General features: G+C 48.9%; 2 protein-coding genes across 10 annotated transcripts; one reads left to right on the top strand and one right to left on the bottom strand.

Moving 5' to 3' along the window:
• Positions 1-570: 570 nt before the first annotated feature.
• On the bottom strand, positions 571-9158 carry LOC122390191 (60S ribosomal protein L10a-like). Of its 2 annotated transcripts, none has more exons than XM_043382915.1 (5): positions 8875-9158; positions 2988-3140; positions 1330-1478; positions 1026-1198; positions 571-780 (listed from the first exon to the last, which is right to left on the bottom strand). In XM_043382915.1, exons 1-5 carry the CDS (start codon positions 8880-8882, stop codon positions 610-612), a joined length of 654 nt encoding a protein of 217 aa, XP_043238850.1. In that variant the 5' UTR covers positions 8883-9158; the 3' UTR covers positions 571-609. The 2 variants fall into 2 exon arrangements, with proteins under 2 accessions (XP_043238850.1, XP_043238851.1); XM_043382916.1 differs by having other exon boundaries at positions 2845-3140; positions 8875-8931.
• On the top strand, positions 9157-23474 carry LOC122390190 (lipoyl synthase, mitochondrial-like). Of its 8 annotated transcripts, none has more exons than XM_043382914.1 (8): positions 9157-9477; positions 18073-18172; positions 19943-20183; positions 20478-20611; positions 21053-21267; positions 21641-21799; positions 22161-22276; positions 22558-23474. In XM_043382914.1, exons 2-8 carry the CDS (start codon positions 18110-18112, stop codon positions 22809-22811), a joined length of 1182 nt encoding a protein of 393 aa, XP_043238849.1. In that variant the 5' UTR covers positions 9157-9477; positions 18073-18109; the 3' UTR covers positions 22812-23474. The 8 variants fall into 8 exon arrangements, with proteins under 8 accessions (XP_043238849.1, XP_043238847.1, XP_043238848.1 ...); XM_043382912.1 differs by lacking the exon at positions 9157-9477 and adding an exon at positions 9643-9704; XM_043382913.1 differs by lacking the exon at positions 9157-9477 and adding an exon at positions 9732-9750.
• Positions 23475-23528: the final 54 nt, after the last annotated feature.

Genomic DNA, 23528 nt, shown 5'->3' with positions numbered 1-23528 from the left:
CCTTGACTTTCTTCAACCAACTTCTTGACTAGAGGTCAACACGCTAAATTGACCTCACCTCACCCAAATCAGTACATCACTCGACGCGTCTGACCATGGCGAGCATGATGGTGCCAAAATTGGGGCTTTTTGATCACTACTTTTTTTTCACCTAAAGGCAAGCCACTAACCTGGGATAAAGTAATCTTGATCTGCACCCTCTTCGCAGATGGTTCATTAGAATTCGGCTGATGGCGCCACCTTACTCGCGAACGCTCATGTTCATTGTTCGTGAAGTGTTTCAGAAAAAAAACAAGCTGATACCTATTTATGCAGTTGAGCCTGGAAGAGTAGCGACCTCTACGTCTGGGCTGCGGATATCGGAGAAAGCAGGTGTCGCTACGCCGCCGTTCCAATTTCGATTCCACCCAGTTCTAGGTGTCCGACGTCGCCATTCAGTGTGATGTGAATGCTGATGATAATGCGCCCGCGCCAGGTACAAGTACTGAACCTATACGACTCCAACTTCCAAATCCCATTGCGTCGTTGGCCCGCCCTCCCATCCCGCTCCATCCTCATTGACACACCATGTGAAGTCGCCGGACCTTGTATTGCAGCTCAGACAGGCGCTTAGTACAGCCGCTGGGGCGGTCCCATGGTGGACTTGACGTGCAGCGAGCGCACGTTCTGCCAGTGCTTCTTGAGCAGCGAGACGAGGAAGTTGATGGCCATGTGGGTGTTGATCACCAGCTCGTCGGGGGTCATCTCCACGTGGCCCAGCACGACAGACAGGCACAGCACCTGAAAGGAGCGAACATCAGCGTCATTAGCGTATAGTACTGAACTCACTTCTAGCAACGGTGTAGCACCTTATGATTACACCTTGGTCCTTACTAAGAACCATCTACAAATTGTTTTATAGTTAAGCCAATGCGAAACCGTTACGCTAAGCCGATATCTTTTCTCAACCGGCCACTTATAGCAAAAATAAACTGGAGTCGCCCCGCCCCACCCTATCCGACGAGGCACAGCCAGCGGGGACATACCTTCTTCATTTGGAACTTGATGGTGCTCTTGATCTCGTCGACCTTGCCGGTCATGCTGTCCTGGTGGGTCAACAGGCCGGGGAACTTGCCGGCCTTGTTCAGACCCGGGCCCAGGATACGCGGAATCTGCTTGATGATCGACTCCGAAGCCAGGAAGGCATCGTACTTCTTGGCTGTGGGGAACAACCGTCAATTAATTTTCATCATACATCTTTCACATTCTTTGTAGAAACAGTTAAAACGGCATCGGTGATGCATTTAATAACTATGCAGCTTTTCAAAAATAGTTATTTGAGCTACATACCTAGTTTCTTGACCAGCTTCTTGTTCTTGTTGAGCTTCTTCAGAGCCTCAACATCCATGAAAGGCAGGTTGTTGGCCTGAGCCTCGTCACAGTGCAGCTGGTCTCCCAGGATGCACACCTTCATCGACGGGCGCGGCATGTTGCGCAGCCTGTGCAACAAAAGCAACACCCCATTGCAGCGGAGATCGGTCGCAACACTACAAGCTTAACACGAGCTACACGCAATATAAGCTGTTCTGAATGAATGCATGCTATGTTATTACTATGTGATCATCTCCTGTTCAAAATTTGTCAGATTCGGAGTCATCCAAAGTGCAGATTCCACGTGATGTTCCGTAGAATCTTCGCCGTTCGTGCGACATCGAACGGCATTTTGGGCCCGTACGACGAAGAAAGTTCGTGACGTTGCGTGGAAAGTTCGTGACGTTGCGTGGAACTGTTGCCGTCCGGCAGGGGTATTGCGTTTTAGCAGCCAAGGGGGGGGGGGCGCTACCCAGATTTGCTTCTTTCCAACCTACCCAAACCTGACCGACCTAGTGTAGCACTCATGTTTTATAGCTTTCCCGAAAGTTAGCGGCTAGCCAAATGTTACAAAGGAACGCATCCAGGCCAGAAACGCTATAGTTGATCGGTCGCGATCCAGCAACCTATGGATTACGAGACACTCAACAAACTAACCACTAAGCCATGAAGCCAGCTGGTAGTCAATGAGGTGCAATCAATTTTCCAGTCAAGCATTCTCAAGGTAGCACCTCTCTGGTTGCAAAAACAAAATACACATCAGCAGTCTGGCAGACTCCAAATCCAGCCCAGGATCCAAGCGGTCTACATAGGTCAAGTTGTTTCCCACCTAGGGCAGTAAAATGACTGCATAATGCAAAACCGTGAGGAGTCTTTAACAGGAATACTGCTGCTGATGGATAAGTATCACCTTCTGAGTAAAGCACACAACACAGCCAATAGATGGACTACTTGTGTACTCTTTAGGACCACAAACTTTCCCACATGAGCTCTGGTGAGGAGCCACTACTAGGCAAGCTTTCATTGACCTGTTAGGATTTTGAGAAAAGCTTTAGTTCATGAGCACTAGGGCCCGTAATGACCTATTAATCAATTACAGCAGCTAGCAGGTATTTAAACCTTATGCCATCAATTATTATATTGTGGGACATGCAAAATTTGGGCATATGAATGACAAAAAAAAATCAAACATTCATCAAAAAACTTAATATCTCAGTTTCTTCTACCTTATCAGGACCAGCTGAAAATAATAATCATAAAATGTGACAAAATAGCCAAATGTGCAGACACCAGAAAGCTATTTCTGAAGCAGACTGTTTCAAAACTGTAACCTAAGCTACTGTTCTTTAAAAAAAAATGAAAGTCCTACATATTCCTTATTAATCAAGTTTATCCATTGTTATGGAACACAAAGCACACCAAAAAATTAACAGCTGGTGGGACTAGAAAAGAAACACGATTGTGACACAACATGCACAAGACAAAGCTGAATACCTGTGTCATACAACATGGTTTGATGCTCATCACCCTAAGGTGGCGAGATCTGCCCAAAATTATTAAGGCCCTGGGTGAGGGCCCGCCCCGAAGGACTTCCCAGAACAAGTGGCCACTGGCCAAACTTGTTTGGGCAGACATACTTGACAGTTCCTGAGAAACGCTTGTCCTTCTGGGGGTCATAGTTCTTCAGGCCAATCTGGAGTTCCACCGTCTCCCGGAACTTCCTCTTCTTCTCCTGCGCTGACGACAGCACAGCATTCACACACTCATACAGAGTGTCTCTTGATACTTTCCTGGAATGAACATAAAGTCAATATTACATTTCATAGCATTAACACCTCATCACACCTACAAAAGAAACCATTACTGCTCCATGTTAAAGCAAACTGAAATCAGTCGGGCGCACTATGGTATCGGCAGTCCATTTATAGAAACGTTTCTATTTTTGGAAGAAAGTTCCAAAAATGGAAACGCTAAAAACCAACTGTTCCAATAATGGAAACGCTCCGTTTCTATTTTCGGAAACGCAAGGAGCACATAAACCTGTTCGGTAGTTTCCGCAACAAACCATAGATTTCCGCATCAAACAAAGGCCACCAATCAAAAGACCGCATTTCGCTTCATAATTCCAACGTTGAACAGAAAAATCGGCTGTTGAACAGGCTTGCACGGTCCACTTCCTTTTGTAAACAATATATTTTTTCATGATAGGTGAACTTTTATGTGTCATTAATGAAATATGCCTCATTTTTTGTGGAAAAATTTGATTTTCACAAGAATGGCAATTTTTTAATTGACAGACTTGCTGTCTGATATTCATTAATATCCTACATTGCTGTAAAGCAAGCCCTGAATGGCGTGTTGGTGACCACCTGCGGAGATCGTCTCTCCGGCTTTGGAAGGCGGTAAGTTGTAAAATATTTCGTACAGATGCTTCTAAGTGGGCAAACTGAACTTCTTAGCACCCATTTAACTTACGAATGTGTGAAAGTTCGTAGAATCTATGTAAATAATTGCATTAAAGGTCTGATATGTTACTGCTTGTCGGAAGCGATCCAAGCTGTCGTCCAGTTTTAAACGATTCAATTATATGAAAAAGCGATGACAAGGTGTTATAAACAATTTCTATGGATAGGGAAATGCTCAAACTGTACTAATTGCCCACTTTGCACCGTATTAGTTCAGTAGGCCTCCAGTTAGTGCCTGTGTAAGGCCCATTGAATAATGCTTTATGAAGCACAGTTTCCATTTTTGGAACAAATGACGAATTTTAACTCAAGTTGTACATACTACATACAGCTCACAGATGCAGTAGGTTATATGTATTTCAACTCTTATTTGCATTTAATGTTTTTAGAAGCACTTTTTGCCTTTCTCATTTCTAATAATCCACGAGAAGGTTGGAAAAGGTGCACGCTCCGACAGCATGAAATGCGAACCGGCGCTTCTGAACCGGCCTGATTAGGCCGAAGTTTAACTCCAACCTTACTTATAAAGCCTTGCTTTTCTTGGGAAGCCAGAGTCTGTTAACCACAATTCAGGGCACATCGCGACGCTTACTGCAGTCACGCATGCATGCTTGCAACAGTTAAAATATGTTATAATGTGGGTTTCGTAAGCAAAATGGAAAAGCAGTAGCAGCTTAGTAGGCAAGACGGTTGGACAGTTCTGGGGTTTATGTAGGTGCCTAGAAATTGGGGACTTTCCCCAGAAGACACATTTTCGTAAGCATTATTGTACCAACATCGGCTTTCGGGCACTATGCCCAAGCAATTGGAGGACCATTCATACGAAATTTAGATGCAAAGGGAAATCACCCATATCGGAACATGTACCGGCATCAATAGCTCGGCAATTAATTAGAGGGCATGGGGTAGACAGGCCCACATATCAATAATATGGTGCTTATGCCTTTTCCTGTGTTGGGCTCTCTCTATCGTCTGGATAAAAATAGGCCCCGCCCATCCCAATCAGCTGCTGCATGACGAGTTGATGACGACAACCACTACTTACCAGCAACCAATCTAGGGATAGCGTACGTGACAGTAATGGTGCAGCGGTTGCAAAATATTGCATTGTTATTCAAACGGTTTTTGCTTTTTGATTGTGATTGTATTGAGATATGTGATTAGATGAGGTGTTGTTGAAGGCAGGTATTTTTTTAAATATTTTTTGACAATTTTTTGCCCCCTTGTGCTGAACCCGGGACCACCTGAAGTCTAAACCTCATTTTATATAACATGTCAATGCTGATGCTGTCCAGCTCAGAGTTTTTTTTTTGGGGGGGGGGGCAAACCAAAACAATTTATCGATTCTTTCCATGCATCGTCCATAGGCGTAATGTTAAAATTATGCCGTTTGGGGGGGGGGGGGCAAATGCCTATTTTGCCCCCCCTGGATCCGCCACTGACTGCTCCGATCCTGGTCATGCAACCAACGTTCATGGGTGGTGTTTCACGGCAGAGCACTGCAGTGCGCTGCGTGTGTCAGAGCATTGGGTTGCCATGGCAGTGTCAACAAAGTTCACTGTGACGCTAAGCTATATGACAGCATCCCAGAACGCTAGCACGCTGCGGTACCAGCACCAGCAGCATGCTAGCAGTATTTGAACTCAAACCTCTGTTCTTGGTACGGTTTTTCAGAACATCTCACTCTGTTCCAAACGCGATTCATCATAAACTAAGAGATCACATGCAACGTCATTTGAGTGATGCTATGGTATGCCGTAGCTACCAGTGCACACAGTGTCTGGATGGTGAAACAGGGCCATTATTAATCACATTTGCTTTGCTTTGTTTCAGCAGAAACCTGTCTGCACATGGGAGGAGCGCAACAAAAGCCCATCAAGTTCATGCATGGCAGTGGATCTCAACAGCAGAAAACCAGAAAGAACATGGATGCTTGTAGATTGCAGTTGTACACTGCTGTTATCACGTGATGTGTGTGGCTGGCATTGCTCCTGGCAAGAACCACCTGCAAGTGATGAGATGGTGCCTCAGTCGTTGAGTGTGCTGCAGTGTGAGAGGCGCCCTGATCTCTACTTTGTGATGGGTTTCCATTGGAAGTTCAACTGAGAAGTGAGAAGTGACTGTGACCATGCTCGAGCATGCCAGTGGAGCTTTACATGCTTAGGGCAGCTTTTGAACAGATGCTGACCATGGCATGTCCCATCCAGTTATCACGTGCATAGAATGGTGGGGGGAGGGCAACTCTGGTTGAGTCAGCCCTACTGCGCTGGGGGTACAGATGGCCGCTTACGTTTGGTGTGTCCTGCACTGCATTATCAAGCCCAGTCTGCTGCCACAGGCAATGGATCGGGCTGCACTATATTAAAGGCAGACTATCTTGCAAAGGAGGCTGGCATCCTCTCCCATAATGACACACCAATTGGCAATCATCGCTGCGATGATCACGAGGGTGTCCGCTTATCTAACATGGTGAGGTGGAGAGCCAGCTCAAGCTGGCCTGAGGGATGGTTTTACTTCATCTGAGGCCCCCTTTCCCCGCCTGCCAGGTCCGGTCAAACGACCGCTTCACAGTGAACGACTTGCAGTGGATGCCGTCCCACAGCGCAACGAGCGCGCCGACCAGAGGCGGCGGCCAAGAGGCGGCCGCGCTCCCCCAGTCGACGGTCCCGGTGGACGTCGGCAACGCCCACCGCGCGACCATCAGATCGGCTCGCGACCGCGCCGTCGCCGACTGACCGCATGACTGGTATCTGTTCTTGATGTGGGACCGACTGCCACCGCCGGTCGCGGAAGGGCATCGCTCATCGGCCATCGACGTTCACCAGCTTCGCGTGGGTCACTGTTCGGGCTGCCACCAATACACCGAATCGGATGGAACCCTGTCGGCGAATGCCGGCGGTGCCCCGACATCGACTGCGCGGCGGCCAGTGCATCGCGTGCCGGGAGGAGGCTGGCACCCCCGATCGGTCATTGGTCACAAACCGTGTCCCAGCTCATGACTGCATCCAGCGCAGCTCTGTGCGATGTTCTGCTGCAGTCTGCCGCGTGTGTTGAAAGAAGAATGAACACGAGAAAACCTCAAAACTTTATGCCTATTAGTATTTGACCAGTATTGGAATAAGTTTGGATTTTGAGAATTTGTGTCCCTGTGCTTGTGCCTGTGTGAAAAGGCATGCTTTACGGTGTACCATCTCAATTTGTGCGGCTGCTGACAAGCCACCTGGGTGCCAACGTATGTGCGAATCCGCGAATACGTTGTGTTTCGTCAGTCGGTATCGTTCTGAAAATATTGACTGCAATAGGCTATATAGCGTATGACGGTTCAGCCCAGCAGTAATAACTGACCATTGATTGGGCGAATTTTGTGTGGTGGTTCGCTAATACATAACCTAAAGAGTGTTTTGCCGGAATTGTTTAGTAGCAGAACTGACCGGAATATAAGTAGAATGCAACGGTTTGAATCGTTAATTTGTTGAAACGATTGTTCTCTGAGACCACTGTGTAACTTTTGACCTGAGAATCACCAATTATAACGACAATGGTGGAAGCAGTAGGCACGTAGAGTGTAGGCAGCACTATATAGTTGGCACACTTACGCAAGCACACGACTTACGCAGTGGACATCTGCATCATGCATGTTAAGGTTTACTGGGAAGAGTGAGAAATTAGTCAAGGCGATATTTCCAATTGAGCTGGGGCGGAGAGGGGGAGGGGACGTATGGTCAGCTATGCCAATAATTCATTCTCGTTATGCAGCTGTGTAAAAGGGCGTCGTTTTTTTCTTGGGTGAGACCTTCCCCATTGGCCATTTCCAAGCTAAATCGTGGTGGAGAGTCTGGAGACCTCAGCCTCGGTAGTCGGTACCCTGCGCGCTGCGCCACCTTGCGAAACATAAAGCAGCAGTCCTGACATCTACAGGCGTTACTTTTCATGAAAGCGTGGATGTGTTCGCGCTTATGCGAAGAAAATTCTTCCGAGTATGGTTGATAATGAGATTAATTGTTGTCATTTATTTATTAATTCATTGGCAAAAGTACCCTAATAAATCGGTAAAGTAGCTTAAACTGTATCGTATTTCCTTGAGAAAAAATGACGAACTCATCCTAAGACATCCAGATTATTGGATGCGTTCGTCAGTTGTAAGTAGTTCAAGTTTTTGGAAAAAGTTGCTTGTGGAAAATCATAATATTTCAAAGATATGCCTATTTTCGAATAGTTTATGCATTTATCTGCATTGAAAAATGATTGTAAAGCAAAAGTGCAAACGATTGTTGTCAATTTATTCTCTCAAATCACTATTTACGAACGCACAAAACTCCAGCTTTTAATTTAGTGCGTGTGCGAATTGCGGTCAGGAAAAAAGATTTAAACTGTCTATATTCCTCTTAAAACAATGAAGGATGAATGAGAAAAACGCTGTTTTGAACAATTGTATGTTTATTTTTTCTCAATTAAGCAAAAAAACCAAAATTTTCAACTATTATTACATTTGCTCTCACAAAACCCATCACTTTTAAGCATGACGTCATGTCAGCCAAACTTACTAGCGCCATCTCTGGAGAGCATCTTTCGAAACCTCCAGACGATAGAGAGAGCCCTGTGTTGGCTCATAGTTTCCATTTTTGGAACCTTCAGTTTCCAAAAATGTAACGTTGACAAGGGTTTGCGTCAGGGCATCAGATTCGCCATTTGCGTACGAAAATATTGTTGGATTTTACTGTTTTGGGAGAAAACATATCGACGAAAAGACATGCCAGCTGAAAAGATTACTATTAACTTAAGAAATACAGAAATATGCCTGCTTAAAAATTGGCGTTTCTAATTTTGGAACTGGCGTTTCCATAAATGGAACAAAGTGCCTTCCAAATTTGGAAACGTTTCCTTTAATAGATACGTATCCATAAATGGACTGCCGATACCATAGTGCGCCCGACTGAAATAAAGTCTTGACGTTTGGCAAAAAAAGGTAGCCAGCATGTGTTGACATTGTACATATTAGCATTGTTACTAGCTGAAATAGAACAATTCACAGGCAGATATGAGTATCTACACCACTTACGAAGACATTTTACGGCGGAATGGGGACCGACGTCCGACACGTTTCGCGACGACCGGAAAAAGGACGAGAAGTGGTGGTTAGTGTGATACCAATTTATATGGCTACTTATAAAAAAGTATTCTTCTTCTCTCACTTGTAAGTATATCTTAAATTATATTCATTTGCGAAACTCGCTCTTTGACGAAATTCGTAAGCAAATAAAAATCAAATTTTTAAGTGCGCATTAAATAGACCTGCTACTTTTAATCATCTTTTAGTCTTGTAGAGTCGTAGAATTAGATGGTCGCCTTCTTTTATTTAGTGAAGGAAGGATATGAGACTAATGATTTTCAGAATTAAAACGTTTAAAGTCTTTTGCACCAACTGTTGCAAATATCCACAGTTACATCAATTTAGCCTTGTTCTATGATCATCAAAATGAAACAACTTATCCTCGCATTTGCAGAGATCTTTGGAATCTGACAGATCTGCTCATCTAAATATCATGTAAAAACATTGTTTTTTGGTGCGTTTTCTTAAAATTACAACATAATAATTTTTGAATAAATATGAAAGATTTCTTTACATAAATGAAGAAGAGCAATTGAAAAGCGACACAAACAAGTAAGCATCAGCCCTTTGTTCTACGAGTCATGATTGTGAACAATAGCAGCAAATTGCTAGGCAAATTGGTAAAAATTTGACTGCTCAGAGCATTGGTTGATGGAAACATTGTTTGCGTATGCTGATCGCATGCTTTTGAATAGAATTCTTGTAGGGTCTTATTCTGTGTTGCTTCGTATCAAGGCCCCTTCGTATGTGCAACACATATACAAACAATTCAACACTTGGTAGGCAGATACAACTTTCATTTGCTTTTATTTTTTTGTACTACAGGTGCAAAATCATTTGTACCTGTAGTTTAAAAATTGAAATGATGTGGAAAAGGATAGCATCAGTCTCTATGCGAATGTACCTATGTTTCTTACTGACTAGGTACCTATGCGTAAATTGAAATAGTTCCTAGTACATATCTAGGTAGTGGATTTGCAAATGCTTGTCTTATGTAATTGTGAGGGTAAGCGATAGAGGAAACTGGATTTGGTAGCGGGTTGGCAGCCATTTGCGCCGTTATTCGTTAGAGCTGCGTCATTCACGTCGATGGAGGAAGAGATTGTTTATTTTCCCATCCCTATGCCTACTTGGTACTCAATCGTCGCCACTGTCCGCGCCCATCTCTTCTATCGGATGGTAGTAGCGGTGGGATTGGCCAAGACTTGTTGCGTGGTCGATTCTGGGCCAATCCCGTGTCGGGGCTGGAATGGTGTTTTTCTGGCGGGCCGAGAGGAGTTCTTGGTTGGAGTTTGGACGCTGTGTGTGGTGTTTGGAAGGGGCTGTGTGCCGAACGATTTTTGTATCTGTGCCAGAAGTCGTATGGAAAATGCAAGATAATTGAAACGTTGTGTTTTCTAACTACGAAGTGGAAAGACGGGACAAGACGGGGCTGGGACAGAACCCTAACAACAGAAGTGGGATTTGACTCAACGGAGCGAGGCAATCCTGGCGCATGAGTGAAATCAAGAGCAAGATAAAAGAGGAAGTTCAGGTAGTGAATATTGAGGATTTGGAAAATAAACCAGTAACTTTGCAATCTGATCTTAACGTAAATAGCCAGACCAGTGAAATGGAGCCATCCGGTTCGGTCTTCAAGCCCCGTGGTTATAAGGAGGGAGAAGACCCTGAGACATTCATGAGGGGATTTACAAGAGTGGCCAGGGCCAACGGGTGGTCCGACAGTCAACAGAGAGCCATCTTGCCGGCACTCTTCGGGGAGGCCCATGAGTGGCTGGCCAGAGAGTTGGAAGAGGACGTCACCCTCACCAGCATGGAGGAGGCGAAGGACCATGTGATGAAGCGACTGGTACCGGCCGAGAAACGACGAGCCTTTCTACATAGGTTCTATGAGCTAAAGATGGCTGCCTCAGATGAGCCTCGGGCCTTTGTAGGAAGACTGCAAACACTGGCAAGAGCTGCTATGCCAGAGCTGAGTGTGGAGGCCCAAGAGCAGTTGGTGGCTGAACAGATTACCCGTGCTGTACCCAGTCAGTGGCGTCTGAGGGTACTAGACAGCGAAGCTACTAATACAGAAGCATTGGTGAGGCGACTTGAAAGAATAAAAACAACCGAAGAACTTCAAAACGAGTTAACTGACACCAACAGGCCAAAGGAAGTAAGAACTGTTTCAGCCAGGGGTACACCAGACCACCGACGAACATGCTTCAAGTGTGGTCGTCAGGGACACCTGGCAGCTGCTTGTCGGACAGGATCAAGCCGGGATCCTGCCCCGACCTGCTTCAGCTGTGGTCGACGAGGACATCTTGCAGCTGCCTGTCGATCTGGATCAAGCCGGGATGTCACACAGACATGCTTCAGGTGTGGAGGCCGGGGCCACGTTCAGCGACAGTGTCCCTCCCAGCCGGGGGCACAGAGGGCGGAAGCAAGCGGATCCAGACCAGGAGGGGGACAAGCACAGGAGGCATCAGGAACTGTGCGGCGTGTTTGCTCCGATCAGCCAGCGGAGGTCAAGGCAGTCATCTGTCTGAATGGGACGGAGGTACAGGCGGTGGTGGACACTGGGAGTGTGACCAGCATCATCAGCAAGGAGGTGGCTGATGACCTGGAACTGGAGCGGGAGGCGACATCATCTGAGTCCGAGCACTTCGTCGCAGCAAACGGCACCAGAGTAACGACAATGGGACGATGTTCTGTGATGCTGCAGGTTGGTGACACCACCCTTCCCCACAGCTTTGTTGTAGCAGACCTCACTGACTGTGTGCTGATTGGTATGGATGTCCTGCAACAGCTGAAGGCCACTATCGATTGTGGGACAGGGCAACTAACAGTTGAGGGCAGGAGTATCCCGAGGTGGTCGACTGTGAGGGCTAGGTGTGCAGTCACATGTGCCCCCTGGGCAGAGACTGTCATGAGTATCCGCAGGGTGACAGTTGCTGAGCCGAGAGTGTTCTACCCAGCCGAGGTGGATGGAGTAGTCATGGCACCCTCGGTACGTCTGGCCCACCAAGCGATCCCGATTCGACTGCTGAACATGAGTGATGATGAAGTCGTGATCCCAGCTGGGACAGTCCTGGGGCAGGATGAGCTGATGGATACGGAGCTGTGCCACATGCAGAAGACAGAGGGTCTGCCTGATGTGTCACACCTTGCTGAGCCGGCTCGTTCCCAGTTCCAGGAGCTGCTGCAGAGCTACGAGGATGTGTTCTCGAAGAGCCCAGAGGAGGTAGGAGAGTACAACGGACCCCATCAGCTGGTGATCGACACAGGAGGAGCCAGGCCAATCAAGCAGAGGGCCTACCGCACTCCACTGCACCTGAGGAAGCAGCTGAAGGAGCAGTTGGATCAGCTGGAGGAGCAGGGCCTCGTGGAACCATCATCGTCGCCCTGGGCTTCACCAGTAGTGATCGTCAAGAAGAAGGATGGAGGCATGAGGTTGTGTTGTGATTACCGTGCAGTTAATCAGGTAATCAAACATGACTCGTACCCGCTACCACGAATCGAGGACATGCTGGAGGCGACACAGGGGTCAACCATCTTCACGGTGTTAGACCAGCGAGCAGCATACTGGGCGGTCCCAGTGGAAGAGAAGTCACGGGAAGTCACCGCCTTCACCACAGAGTTCGGTCTTCATCAATGGACCAGACAACCGTTTGGCCTGAAGACAAGTCCAGCAACTTTCCAGCGAATCATGGAAGACCTACTCAAAGGAATGACCTGGAAACAAGTGATGATCTACCTGGATGACGTCATCCTCTTCTCGAAGACGACTGAGGAACACCTGCGAGATTTGAAGGAGCTACTTCAGAAGTTCCGAGATGGAGGGCTGCTGCTGAACCCAACCAAGTGTAAAGTGGCCGTAACTGAAGTGGACTTCCTCGGGCATCATCTGAGCACCGAAGGCATCAGACCAGCTGAAGAGAAAGTGGAAGCTCTCCGCAAGTGGTCATCGCCACGGTCAGTCAAGGAGCTGCGGCGATTTCTGGGCTTTGTTGGCTATTACCAGCAGTATATTCCAAACTTCGGAAGCAAGACAGCTGTGATGTCGGACCTGCTGAAGAAAGGGGTGACCTTCAAGTGGACTGAGGAGTGCGAGGCACACTTCCAACTGCTGAAGAAGGATCTGGAGGAGTATCCGCTTCTGAAGTTCCCGGATGTGATGGAGAAATTCACGCTGACGACTGATGGGAGTGGCACTGGATGGGGAGCTGTGCTGAGCCAGGAAAAGGGCGTCATTGCCTACGCCTCAGGCAAATGGACACCGGCTGAAAAGAATTGGTCGGCAACCGAAAGAGAGCTGGCTGCTGTCATCAAGTCGGTCAAGAAGTATCGACACTACCTGATCGGCAAGCCCTTCAAGATAAGGACGGATCATGAGGCAATCCAGTTTCTGCAGAAGTCCAAGCCACCGTCCGGTCGACTGTACCGGTGGTTTGAGAAGCTGCAGGAATACGACTTCACCGTGGAGCATGTACGAGGGAGCTCCATTCCTCATGTGGATGCTCTATCCAGACAAGACGAGCCTACTGAAGCAGACAAGGAGAGCCAGCTGAATGTGAACGCAGCGGAGTTCGTACCACAGAGCGAGGGACTACACCGACTATATCTGAGACGTGTGGTGGACTCAGAAGGTCACGATGAGGATGGAGAAGAAGTGGCTGATGAAGCAACAGTTGAAGCTGTTGTTGTCGGCAGTGTGTCAGCATCAACTCAGGGTGAGGCTGAGTTCAGAGAGGCAACAGCAAGGGATCCAGTACTGAGAAGACTCAGTCTGCATCTACAAGGGAAAGAGCTGAAGTTAGAGGACCTGACTGACAGTGAAGTCAAGGAGTTGAAGTTCTACAGCATGCTCGGAGGACTCAGCCTGAAGAACGGCATCATTCTGAGAGAGTCAAAGGGCCATCAGAAGCCGCAGGTACTTGTACCCCTGAGTCTGCGCACGAAGCTGCTGGAGTTGGCACATGATGTTCCTACGGCAGGACATGGAGGTGTGCGCAGGACGATTCACCGACTGACAGAGGACTACTTCTGGCACAACATGCGACTGGACGTGAGGCAGATGTGCCGTTCATGTCCATCCTGTTTGGCCCACAAGTCCAAGACGACAGCGTGCCAGGAAGGAAGAGGAGCGGTGCCTGTGGAGGGTCAACCGCTTCAGCAATGGGCTGCTGATATCATGGAGCTGCCTCGGACCGAACAGGGCTACCGATACGTTTTGGTGGTGACGGACCTGTTTAGCAAGATGGTGGAGCTGTTTGCACTGCGAACGCAGACAGCCGAAGATGTAGCAGATTGTCTCATGAAGGTGATCAGCAGGTATGGAGTAATGAAGTCGCTGCTGACGGATCAAGGACGGAATTTTGAGAGTGGACTGGTACGAGGTCTGTGTGAGCGGCTCAAAATCAAGAAGTTGAGGACCACTGTGTACAGACCATGCTGCAATGGCGTCACTGAACGATTCAACAGGACTCTGTGTGAAATGCTGTCTCATTTCACAGCTGAGGAAGACTGGCCTGGACTACTTCCCTTAGTAGCAGCCGCGTATAACACCAGTACCCACTCTGTCACAGGCTTCACTCCGTTTGAACTGGTGCACGGCTTCTCGCCTCGAACCGTGCTCAGGGCAGAGTTGGACGGAGAGCAGCTGAAGCAGCGCACCTACCAGCGCTACGTGGAGAGTCTACGGGGTCGGCTGACGGACATCCACCAGCTGGTGTCTGAGCGCGTGCAGCAGGAGCAGAGCCGCAGGACTGACGCGCAATCCACCGGAGCATTCAAGCTGGGAGACACAGTGTGGTGCCGAAACTTCCGTGCCGAGAGAGGTGTCAAGGGCAAACTGCAGCCAAAGTTCGAGGGACCGTACTCAATCATCAAATGCAGACCACCGGACTATCTACTCAGAAAAGGAAGACGACGGAGGTGGATCCATGGAGCGCATCTCAAGAGAGCTGATACCTGGGACAGCCGGGAAGTGGCTGTGGAATCTGAAAGTGAAACGGAGCCGGAGACCAGCACAGTCGGCGGGCGACCACAGGCGGTCGGTGCTGATAGCAGGCAGTTCGAGCTGGTGGCGACGGCAGGCGGCCTGCCGTGGGCAGAGGCGACAACAGTGGCCGGAGAACGGCCATGGCCGGCTACTGACGGGCGGCAGCAGGCGGAAGCTGTTACCGACGAGCGGCAGCTGGATGAGACGGCTGCTGACGAGCGACGGCCGGCGGAGGCGGCTGCTGGCGGGCGGCTGCTGGCGGGGACAGCTGCTGACGAGCGACAGCTGGCCGAGGTGACTGCTGGCAGGCGGCAGCTGGAGGAGACGGCTGCTGGAGAGCAGCTTCTGGAGGAGTCGGCTACCGGAGAGCAGCCGATGGACGAGGCAAGCACTGGTGAACGACCGATGGAGTTGATCGCGGCCGATGGACGACCGATGGTGGTGACGGCCGATGGACGGCCGGTGGGGACGACAGTGGCTAACGAGCGGACGCTGGAGACGACAGGTGCTGAGACAGGTGAGCAGCGCCCACAGACGTGTGAGGACGGTGAACGTTTGTCAGTGGCGGCACCTGGGCAGGCGACCGTGGCGCCACCTTCGCGGTTGGTGGGGGCGTCACCCGGGCCCGGTGACCTAGAGGTCAGGGCAGCCGAGACAGTGGTGAGAACGAGATGTGGACGCGAGGTGCGTCGCCCTCGTCGTTTTCTCGACTGACATTCCAGTGGTATGGTGTGATGATACTCGTCAACTATTGTGTGATTGAGACATGGAAGATGCTGTCGGTAGCATCCGGTACATGACGCACCAGTAGTGGGACGTGTGACCTAAAGTTAAGAGTTAAGTTAGAACGATGTTACTGTCGGATGTTTGTTTGATTTGTGTGCACTGTACGAATGCTGCCATACTCCGATTCGTGCGACTGGTTTGGTGTAGCAAAACCAGCGAAGTGAGTTGATGTCACTAGGCATATAGATTCACGTATGACGCGTCCTAGTGAATTTAAGGGAAGGGGGATGTGAGGGTAAGCGATAGAGGAAACTGGATTTGGTAGCGGGTTGGCAGCCATTTGCGCCGTTATTCGTTAGAGCTGCGTCATTCACGTCGATGGAGGAAGAGATTGTTTATTTTCCCATCCCTATGCCTACTTGGTACTCAATCGTCGCCACTGTCCGCGCCCATCTCTTCTATCGGATGGTAGTAGCGGTGGGATTGGCCAAGACTTGTTGCGTGGTCGATTCTGGGCCAATCCCGTGTCGGGGCTGGAATGGTGTTTTTCTGGCGGGCCGAGAGGAGTTCTTGGTTGGAGTTTGGACGCTGTGTGTGGTGTTTGGAAGGGGCTGTGTGCCGAACGATTTTTGTATCTGTGCCAGAAGTCGTATGGAAAATGCAAGATAATTGAAACGTTGTGTTTTCTAACTACGAAGTGGAAAGACGGGACAAGACGGGGCTGGGACAGAACCCTAACATAATGCATTTTAATTTGGACATGAGTTATCAGATGTTTGTCTTATGTAATTCATTTTGATTTGAGCAACTGGCTCATTTGATTTTGGGCTAAGATATATAGCCTTGGCTAGGATCTCCCAAGCATGTCCCCCAGCTGCTGATCAGCTTTAGGATGAAATACTTAATCTTGGAATGGGGCTCGGTGGCTGCCGTACATGTGCAGGCATCAACACTAGTACTTAAAGGTAGTTCAAGTTAAGCAGGCACCATGCTTCCACCTTTTTCGACTGACTCCGGGCCTGCAATGCTGGAGACTGGAGTTGGATATCAAGCTTGTCTTTCTCTAATAAGTAATATGAGTGTCATTTGGATCAGCAGTGAAGTCAGACCAGTTTTGTGTTCAGATGTAATGCAAGTCTCAGCAATAAAGATTGAAGCATGAGCTGGACTCTTCCACATTTCAAAAAGCATTTTTGGTTTGCCTGATTAAGGCCAGGAAGTGTTCAGTTAGGTTAGGCAGTGCTAAGTAAGGCAAACTAGAGCAAGGTTATATATACCTAGGTCCTAGGGCTAGATCTCTGACAATGTTTGTGCTGGTTCAGCCAAGTCCAGGGAACCGTGTTGGGGCCCCTCTTGTTCCTGGTGTACATAAATGACTTACCTGACCACGTGTCGTCGACCATCAAGATGTTTGCCGACGACGCGAAGATGTACAGAAGTGTCAGCCAGGTTTCAGACGCCCAAACACTCCAGAGAGACCTGGATGCACTCATTGAGTGGTCGGATCGTTGGCAACTTCCCTTCAATCGCGCTAAATGCGTTTCCCTGCACTTGGGTCGCCAAGACGACAGGCAGGGGTATCACATGGGAGGCACCGAGCTCGTACAAGTTTTGGTGGAGAAGGATCTGGGGGTGCAGATGGACCACCAGCTGAAATTCCGAGAGCAAGCGGCGGCCGCCATCTCCAAGGCTTCCCACATCCTAGCAGTCATTCGGCGATCCTTCTGCGTCATCGACGAAACCACGTTGCCACTGCTCTTCCGGACAATGGTCCGCCCCCATCTGGAGTATGCCAACGCGGTCTGGGGGCCATTCAACAGAGCGGACCAGAAGCGGATTGAAAGGGTCCAAAGGAGAGCCACAAAGCTCGTCGCCAGCATCCGCGAACTCCCCTACGAGGCGAGGCTCCAGACACTTAACCTGCCGTCTCTCTACTACCGTCGTCGCCGCGGCGATATGATAACGGTCTACCAAGTGCTCCACGGGGGAGTTGACGTTGACGCGTCCAAGTTCTTTACGCGAGCAGCGACGTCCCGGACCCGTGGACACACATGGAAGCTTTCCAAGTCCAGGACCAACTCCAGAGTCAGACGAAACGCGTTCAGCGTGAGAGTCGTGAACGACTGGAATTCGCTGCCATCGACTGTTGTTGATGCGCCTTCAGTCGACTCATTCAAGGCCAGGCTCGACAGTCACTGGGCACGCTTCATGCACATGACTCACCCATACGACTGAAACATCACACAATACAGACAAATAGCTCGACAAGACCGGATCCCAGAGGCCAAGTGGCCTTTCTAAATTCCGCGATTTATAAGTATAAGTAAGTATAAGTATAAGTAAGTCCAACACTATAAATGCTGCAGAAATTAATAAAAATTTATACTTGGTAGATGATCAAAATTGTCAACATTGTTTCTTCTTTCTTTTTTCAGAGGCGAAATGAACAAGTGACTTCAATAAAGTGACATCATGATTGTTTTTAAATCTCAACTTAGAGGGTGTACCAGAAACAACTTCAGAATCTGGGCTCAGGTAGGCAATGTGGAGTCATGTCATATACATATAAATACTGTAGTGGAATGGTTAAGATAGGTGTAGGTTAGGTATTTATTGACATTTATTTCTAAAATCATGTTAATGTAATGGACTGTTCTACTGAGCATTATCAGTGCATGAGAAATGTCTTCATCAGTGCACAGGGTGTCTCAAAAGTTCGTTTACACATTTCCCATGTCAATAAAGCATATAAGAACCGGCCAAAAATCTAAAGTTTTGGTGTCCGTGTGTACACTAGATAAATATGCATGCTTCGACAACTGATTCGGAAGGTTGGAAACCAAACCCTTTGCTGTATCTCCAAAAATATTTGCCCATACCGATTTTCGTAACTCCGTCAGCTGCCGGAGGCTGATAAAAGGTTACCAGCTTTCAAGCTCTTGTAGGGGAATCCCCCGCAGTTTCTGCGTCGGATTTAGGTTTTACGAGCTTCCCGGCAACATCCGCTTCTCCCTGAAAGCCGATAGCTTGCATCGACACCATCCGTGAGTATTTTGTAGGTCTTCTCTGGCGCTAACTCCTTCATGAATGACTGGCGCCGACCTCCCAAGCACCATTTTCCTTTTCAAAACAACCCCATTCCTGAACAAATGGGAAGTGCCAGGGGCAAATTTTTCGCAGCATATCGTAGCAGAATGTGTCGGCCATCTGTTTCTTAGACACATTTGCAAAATTTGCAAATCCCGAACGCTCGTCATTCCCAATGCCAAGACCTTCGCTGGGTTCCAGAGTGTTTTCCTCAGGAGAGGTTCTGCTTTGTAAACGGCCAAAACCTGTCCATCGTGCGGTTTTGTCCGGATTTTGTGTGTAAAAGAAAGCTATTTGCTCCAGATCTGCCTCTTGAAACTTCGTGAGATAAAACTTTACATTAATTGACACTTTTGGAGGGTCACTTGTCCTCGGCATTGACGATTTTCGCATTATTTTCCCTCAAAATTTAGCGTTATAGATATTATAAACAATTTTAAATGATATTTTGTCTTTATTTTATGATGACCTGCAATTTTTGAAACTGGGTAACCTCTGTCTGTGAGCTTCTAGTCAGTTTTCAATAGTTAGGACTGCATTTTCAGCTGCTTTCCGGAGCACGAGTCTGCTGCGGTACAAGGGTCGTTCAAAGCGCTGTTAGTCTCGCATGGTTTTGTCCTTCAAAAATTTTAGCCACCGTTTTTATTAGATGACCATCATGTTGTACTCATCCTCGCCGACACTTTGCCATGTGTCATTTCCGACCTAACCATTCCCAATACTCGTGAAGCAGAGAGTTTCTCAGCCGACCCGAGTATGCGACCTCCATTTTCATGCCTGATCCATGGTCAGAGGTGAACCCTTTTTGTGAGCTCATGAAGGGTCGAATGCGCTTGAAAACAATGAAGCTGCTTGAGGAAGGTTGTTACCAATGCCCATGCAAAAGTTCGACTGTTAATTTCATGTTGATTCAGAATTATTGACAAAAAAGCATGGCTGGTACCTGTAAGCGAACTTTTGAGACACCCTGTACAACCTGCAGTTAGTGATCATATTTGATGGCTTTACTTGCCTTGCACCTAGGTTGTTGAACTTTTCCCTGTCACTCATCTTGGTCTTGGCTTGGCAGGCTCCAGCTAGTCTTCATCTGTGTACCTAGTACCTACATCATTTGTTGATGCTGACTTAAAAAAAATCCTTTACTCATTCATCTGTGGACTCTATGGAAGTCTCACACATGTTGTATGGTGATGGGGTTTGTTGCTCTTTGTGTCACAGTCATCCCTACAGTCCTCTACTAAGACAGCCAGTGCATCTGATGGCGAGGGAACCGCCGAGCGGTCCAGTGCCGGCCGAGCGGCTGCCGACCCGCGCACGGGGCCCGGCCTGGAGGAGTTCCTCTCCGGGGAGGTGCCCGCCGGCAGCACGTGGAGCAGCTACTCGGGCCAGCTGCGGCGACAGCCCGGCGAGCGGGGCAGACTCCGGCTGCCGCCCTGGCTCAAAACGGAGATACCTATCGGTGAGAGCGGGGTTTAGGTGGCGGGGAATGAGCGGGTGGCGCTGCCTTGACCGGCAGTGTGTCACCACTCGTGAATTGTACGTTTTGATGAAATATTTGATCTGAGTGTGAGATATGTAGCTACTGTGTGAAAACCGTATGTGATAGTTCGTTTCTTATCGATATCCTATTTCGTAGTTTTATAGCTTCGTGCTCTATATCGATTTAAATTGGATCTTATGCTAGTTTCGATGGCTAATGCCGCGATACCTCCCGATGTATGTCCCCTAAACGTATGTATTTTGTTTCTGACAGGGAAGAACTACACTAAGCTGAAAGATACGCTGCGCGGTCTGAACCTGCACACCGTCTGTGAGGAGGCCAAGTGTCCGAATATCGGCGAGTGCTGGGGTGGCGGTGAGGACGCCACCGCTACCGCCACCATCATGGTAAGTCGGCACACCAGAGCGTGTTTATCTTTTTCGCATTACAACCCCATTTACGTACCAGTCATTGTGTAATTCAGCGGAGCTATTTTTATTTGAACTGCCTGACGGTTTATTGACCTATTTGGCCCCTTTGTTGCGGATACACAAGCATTATTGATTTTCCGGGCATAAACCCTAAATAACGAACGCTGAGTAACACGTGTCATCGGAGTGAGACTTCGTTCTGTCATTTATTGGGCTGTCTTGTCTGTGTGGTTCGTCTTCGATGTCGGTGCGGGTGTGTCACTGTTGAGGCTTCCTCTCTGAATGTGTCTCTGTGTGGGTGTCTCTGTGTTGGTTGTGTCACTGGTTTACCAGTCTCGTATATGTCGGTGAGAACTGAACAGTGTCGATTTCATGACGATGTAGTGACCATCCAGCGGTGAACCGCCGTTACCACAGGTGCTCGGTGACACTTGTACTCGCGGCTGTCGGTTCTGCTCGGTGAAAACGTCACGCGCACCGCCACCGCCGGACCCTCTGGAGCCGGAGAACACAGCGGCAGCGGTGGCCAGCTGGGGACTCGACTATGTGGTACTCACCAGCGTGGATAGGGACGACCTGCCCGACGGCGGTGCCGCGCACTTCGCCAAAACAGCCGCCGAAATCAAACGCAGGTGCGTCTCATGGATGTGTATTTGAGTAATGACTTGAAAGAGTCTGTACTTCAAGGTAAGTTGTACAAATGCATTGCTGACACATTTTAACACCTTTCATTTACAATATGCAACTAATAGATGCTTGATAGAAAACATCTGGTATGGCATTTAATATTTATCGTTCTTTTCACGACTGAGCTATGCTGTTACGTATCACGCAAAACTGAGCCCCGTCCCTGCCGATCTACACCAATTACCTCACTCATACAGCAATTCATGTGTACTCATCACCGATGTGTGTATCCTGTCAGTTACCCCATCTCCACAGAGTCCGGTTTCCGTTCTCGCTTTGTCCTCCACCCGTGTTAATCACTCGACCTTCCACCTCCAGGAATGCCGCCATCTTGGTCGAGTGCCTGGCCGGCGACTTTCAGGGCGACCTGGACTGCGTGGCCACGGTGGTCCACTGCGGACTGGACGTGTTCGCGCACAACATAGAGACGGTGGAGCGGCTGACGCCGGCCGTCCGCGACCGGCGGGCCAAGTACAGGTCAGGAAGAGAGTACCTAAGTCACTTGTGGCGGTGCTAACGGCCACCGTTTAGGTATAACTGTGGACCTGCAGCCTATTTGCTCGCTCGCTTGACTTACTGAGTTCAGGTGTTCATTCAGACTGCCCCGTACTTACTCAGAATGTTAGGTTTTCGACCAGTCATTCAGTGTCAGTGATCACCACTATGGACGTGAAGAACTATTCGTCTTTCAGACAGCCAGCTTATCCCATCGCTGCTTAATGTCTCCTCATTCGGCTCGGGCGTACCGGGGTGCTGCGCTGTTCGACGGTATGTAGAACGTGCTCGTGTGTTGTACCTATCTCGCTGATTCTCATTCTACCGTGTCCGGCGCTCGCAGGCAGTCACTGACGGTTCTGGAACACGCCAAGCGGCTCCGACCAGAGCTGGTCACCAAATCTTCCATCATGCTCGGCCTCGGCGAAACGGACGACGAGATCCGACAGACCATGGAAGGTACGGCTGCGAGACGAAAGAATGACGCATTGTGTGTAACGTAATTTATTGTTTTGCACAGGCGTGTGCGATGCCAGTGACAGTTATCTGTGGGTAAATGACAGCTGACAAGTTGATTTGTGGACCCCAGGTGCTGTACTATTCGACCTCTGACAGTTCACGGTATACCTACCCAAGCAATCGTTTTCAGTAAGATGAGCTGTCATCAACCATTGCTAAACCGTCCTCGTCCTTGCTCACCACAGCCTGCCGTTTGACCATCATCCCCGTCTCCCCGGCAGACCTGCGCGCCTCCGGCGTGGACTGTGTGACGCTCGGCCAGTACATGCAGCCCACCAAACGACACCTGAAGGTGGTCGAGTACGTGACCCCAGAGCGCTTCGACCACTGGCGAGAGGTCGGAGAGCAACTTGGCTTCCTGTACGTGGCGAGCGGACCGCTGGTTCGTAGCTCTTACAAAGCCGGAGAGTTCTTCATCAAGAACGTCTTGAAGAAGCGACGCGCTGAGGTTGCGGGGGATACCTCGGCGACGTGAACGGAAGGAAGCAGCCCGCAGACAGCCGACCCGACTGAGGACTCGGTGTGAGGGATTTATTGACTCTGCTAATGTGGTGATCGGTCGGCTCCGCTGCAGGCGTGCCGCATGAAACTTGTGACCCGTTAGCTGCTGGTCAGTTATGATCTGGAAATGGATCGTCAATGTAGTCGCGTTTATTCACTAGTCGAGCTCGAGAGACTCATGGTAAATGATAGCTGGGCGACTCCGATTCTCGCGTTCGATAATGTGACAACCAGGATGGTTCTCGCCCGTGACTTCGAATAGACAGCAGGTCCATGGTTAGCACGGCTATCCCGTCACATTGCCGAGATATGCCTGTGCGCTGTATGCTAGACGGATTCTTAGTCATGGCAATCATGACACCTGGGAGTCCTATAGAGGCAGATACGGCCGCACGGATAGTTGCAATACGCGATGCCGCGGGTGTTTGCGGTTGCAGTGTAGCGTAGCGTCACGGTGCATGGGGTCTAATGACCATGATACTGCGTCGTATTGCCCATTCACTGGTATAATTAGCATTTGTGCTAATTTGTATGTTGCGGGCTGCGGCCATTCATATGCCTACCGAAATAGTGGCTGTATGGCTGTGTGCTCTTGATGATGCATATGGCGAACGAATAAATGAAAGGAAACCACTAACCTAGTCCGGACAGTGAATGGCCACTGTGTCCATTTCTGTTCCCCACAGAACAC

The sequence above is a fragment of the Amphibalanus amphitrite genome, unplaced genomic scaffold (assembly GCF_019059575.1).
Source record: "Amphibalanus amphitrite isolate SeventyFive unplaced genomic scaffold, NRLGWU_Aamphi_draft 000385F_arrow, whole genome shotgun sequence".
Taxonomy (NCBI): domain Eukaryota; kingdom Metazoa; phylum Arthropoda; class Thecostraca; order Balanomorpha; family Balanidae; genus Amphibalanus; species Amphibalanus amphitrite.
This window is presented reverse-complemented; position numbering and strand designations above follow the sequence as displayed.

Coding starts and splice junctions, on each gene's coding strand:
- LOC122390191 (XM_043382915.1), bottom strand. Junction 1,479..2,987: donor CGTTTCTCAGGAACTGTCAA/GTATGTCTGCCC, acceptor TTTGTTGCACAG/GCTGCGCAACATGCCGCGCC. Junction 1,199..1,329: donor GAAGCTGGTCAAGAAACTAG/GTATGTAGCTCA, acceptor TGTTCCCCACAG/CCAAGAAGTACGATGCCTTC.
- LOC122390190 (XM_043382914.1), top strand. CDS start 18,110: ATGATTGTTTTTAAATCTCAACTTAGAGGGTGTACCAGAAACAACTTC. Junction 20,184..20,477: donor CAAAACGGAGATACCTATCG/GTGAGAGCGGGG, acceptor TGTTTCTGACAG/GGAAGAACTACACTAAGCTG. Junction 20,612..21,052: donor CCGCTACCGCCACCATCATG/GTAAGTCGGCAC, acceptor CCGTTACCACAG/GTGCTCGGTGACACTTGTAC.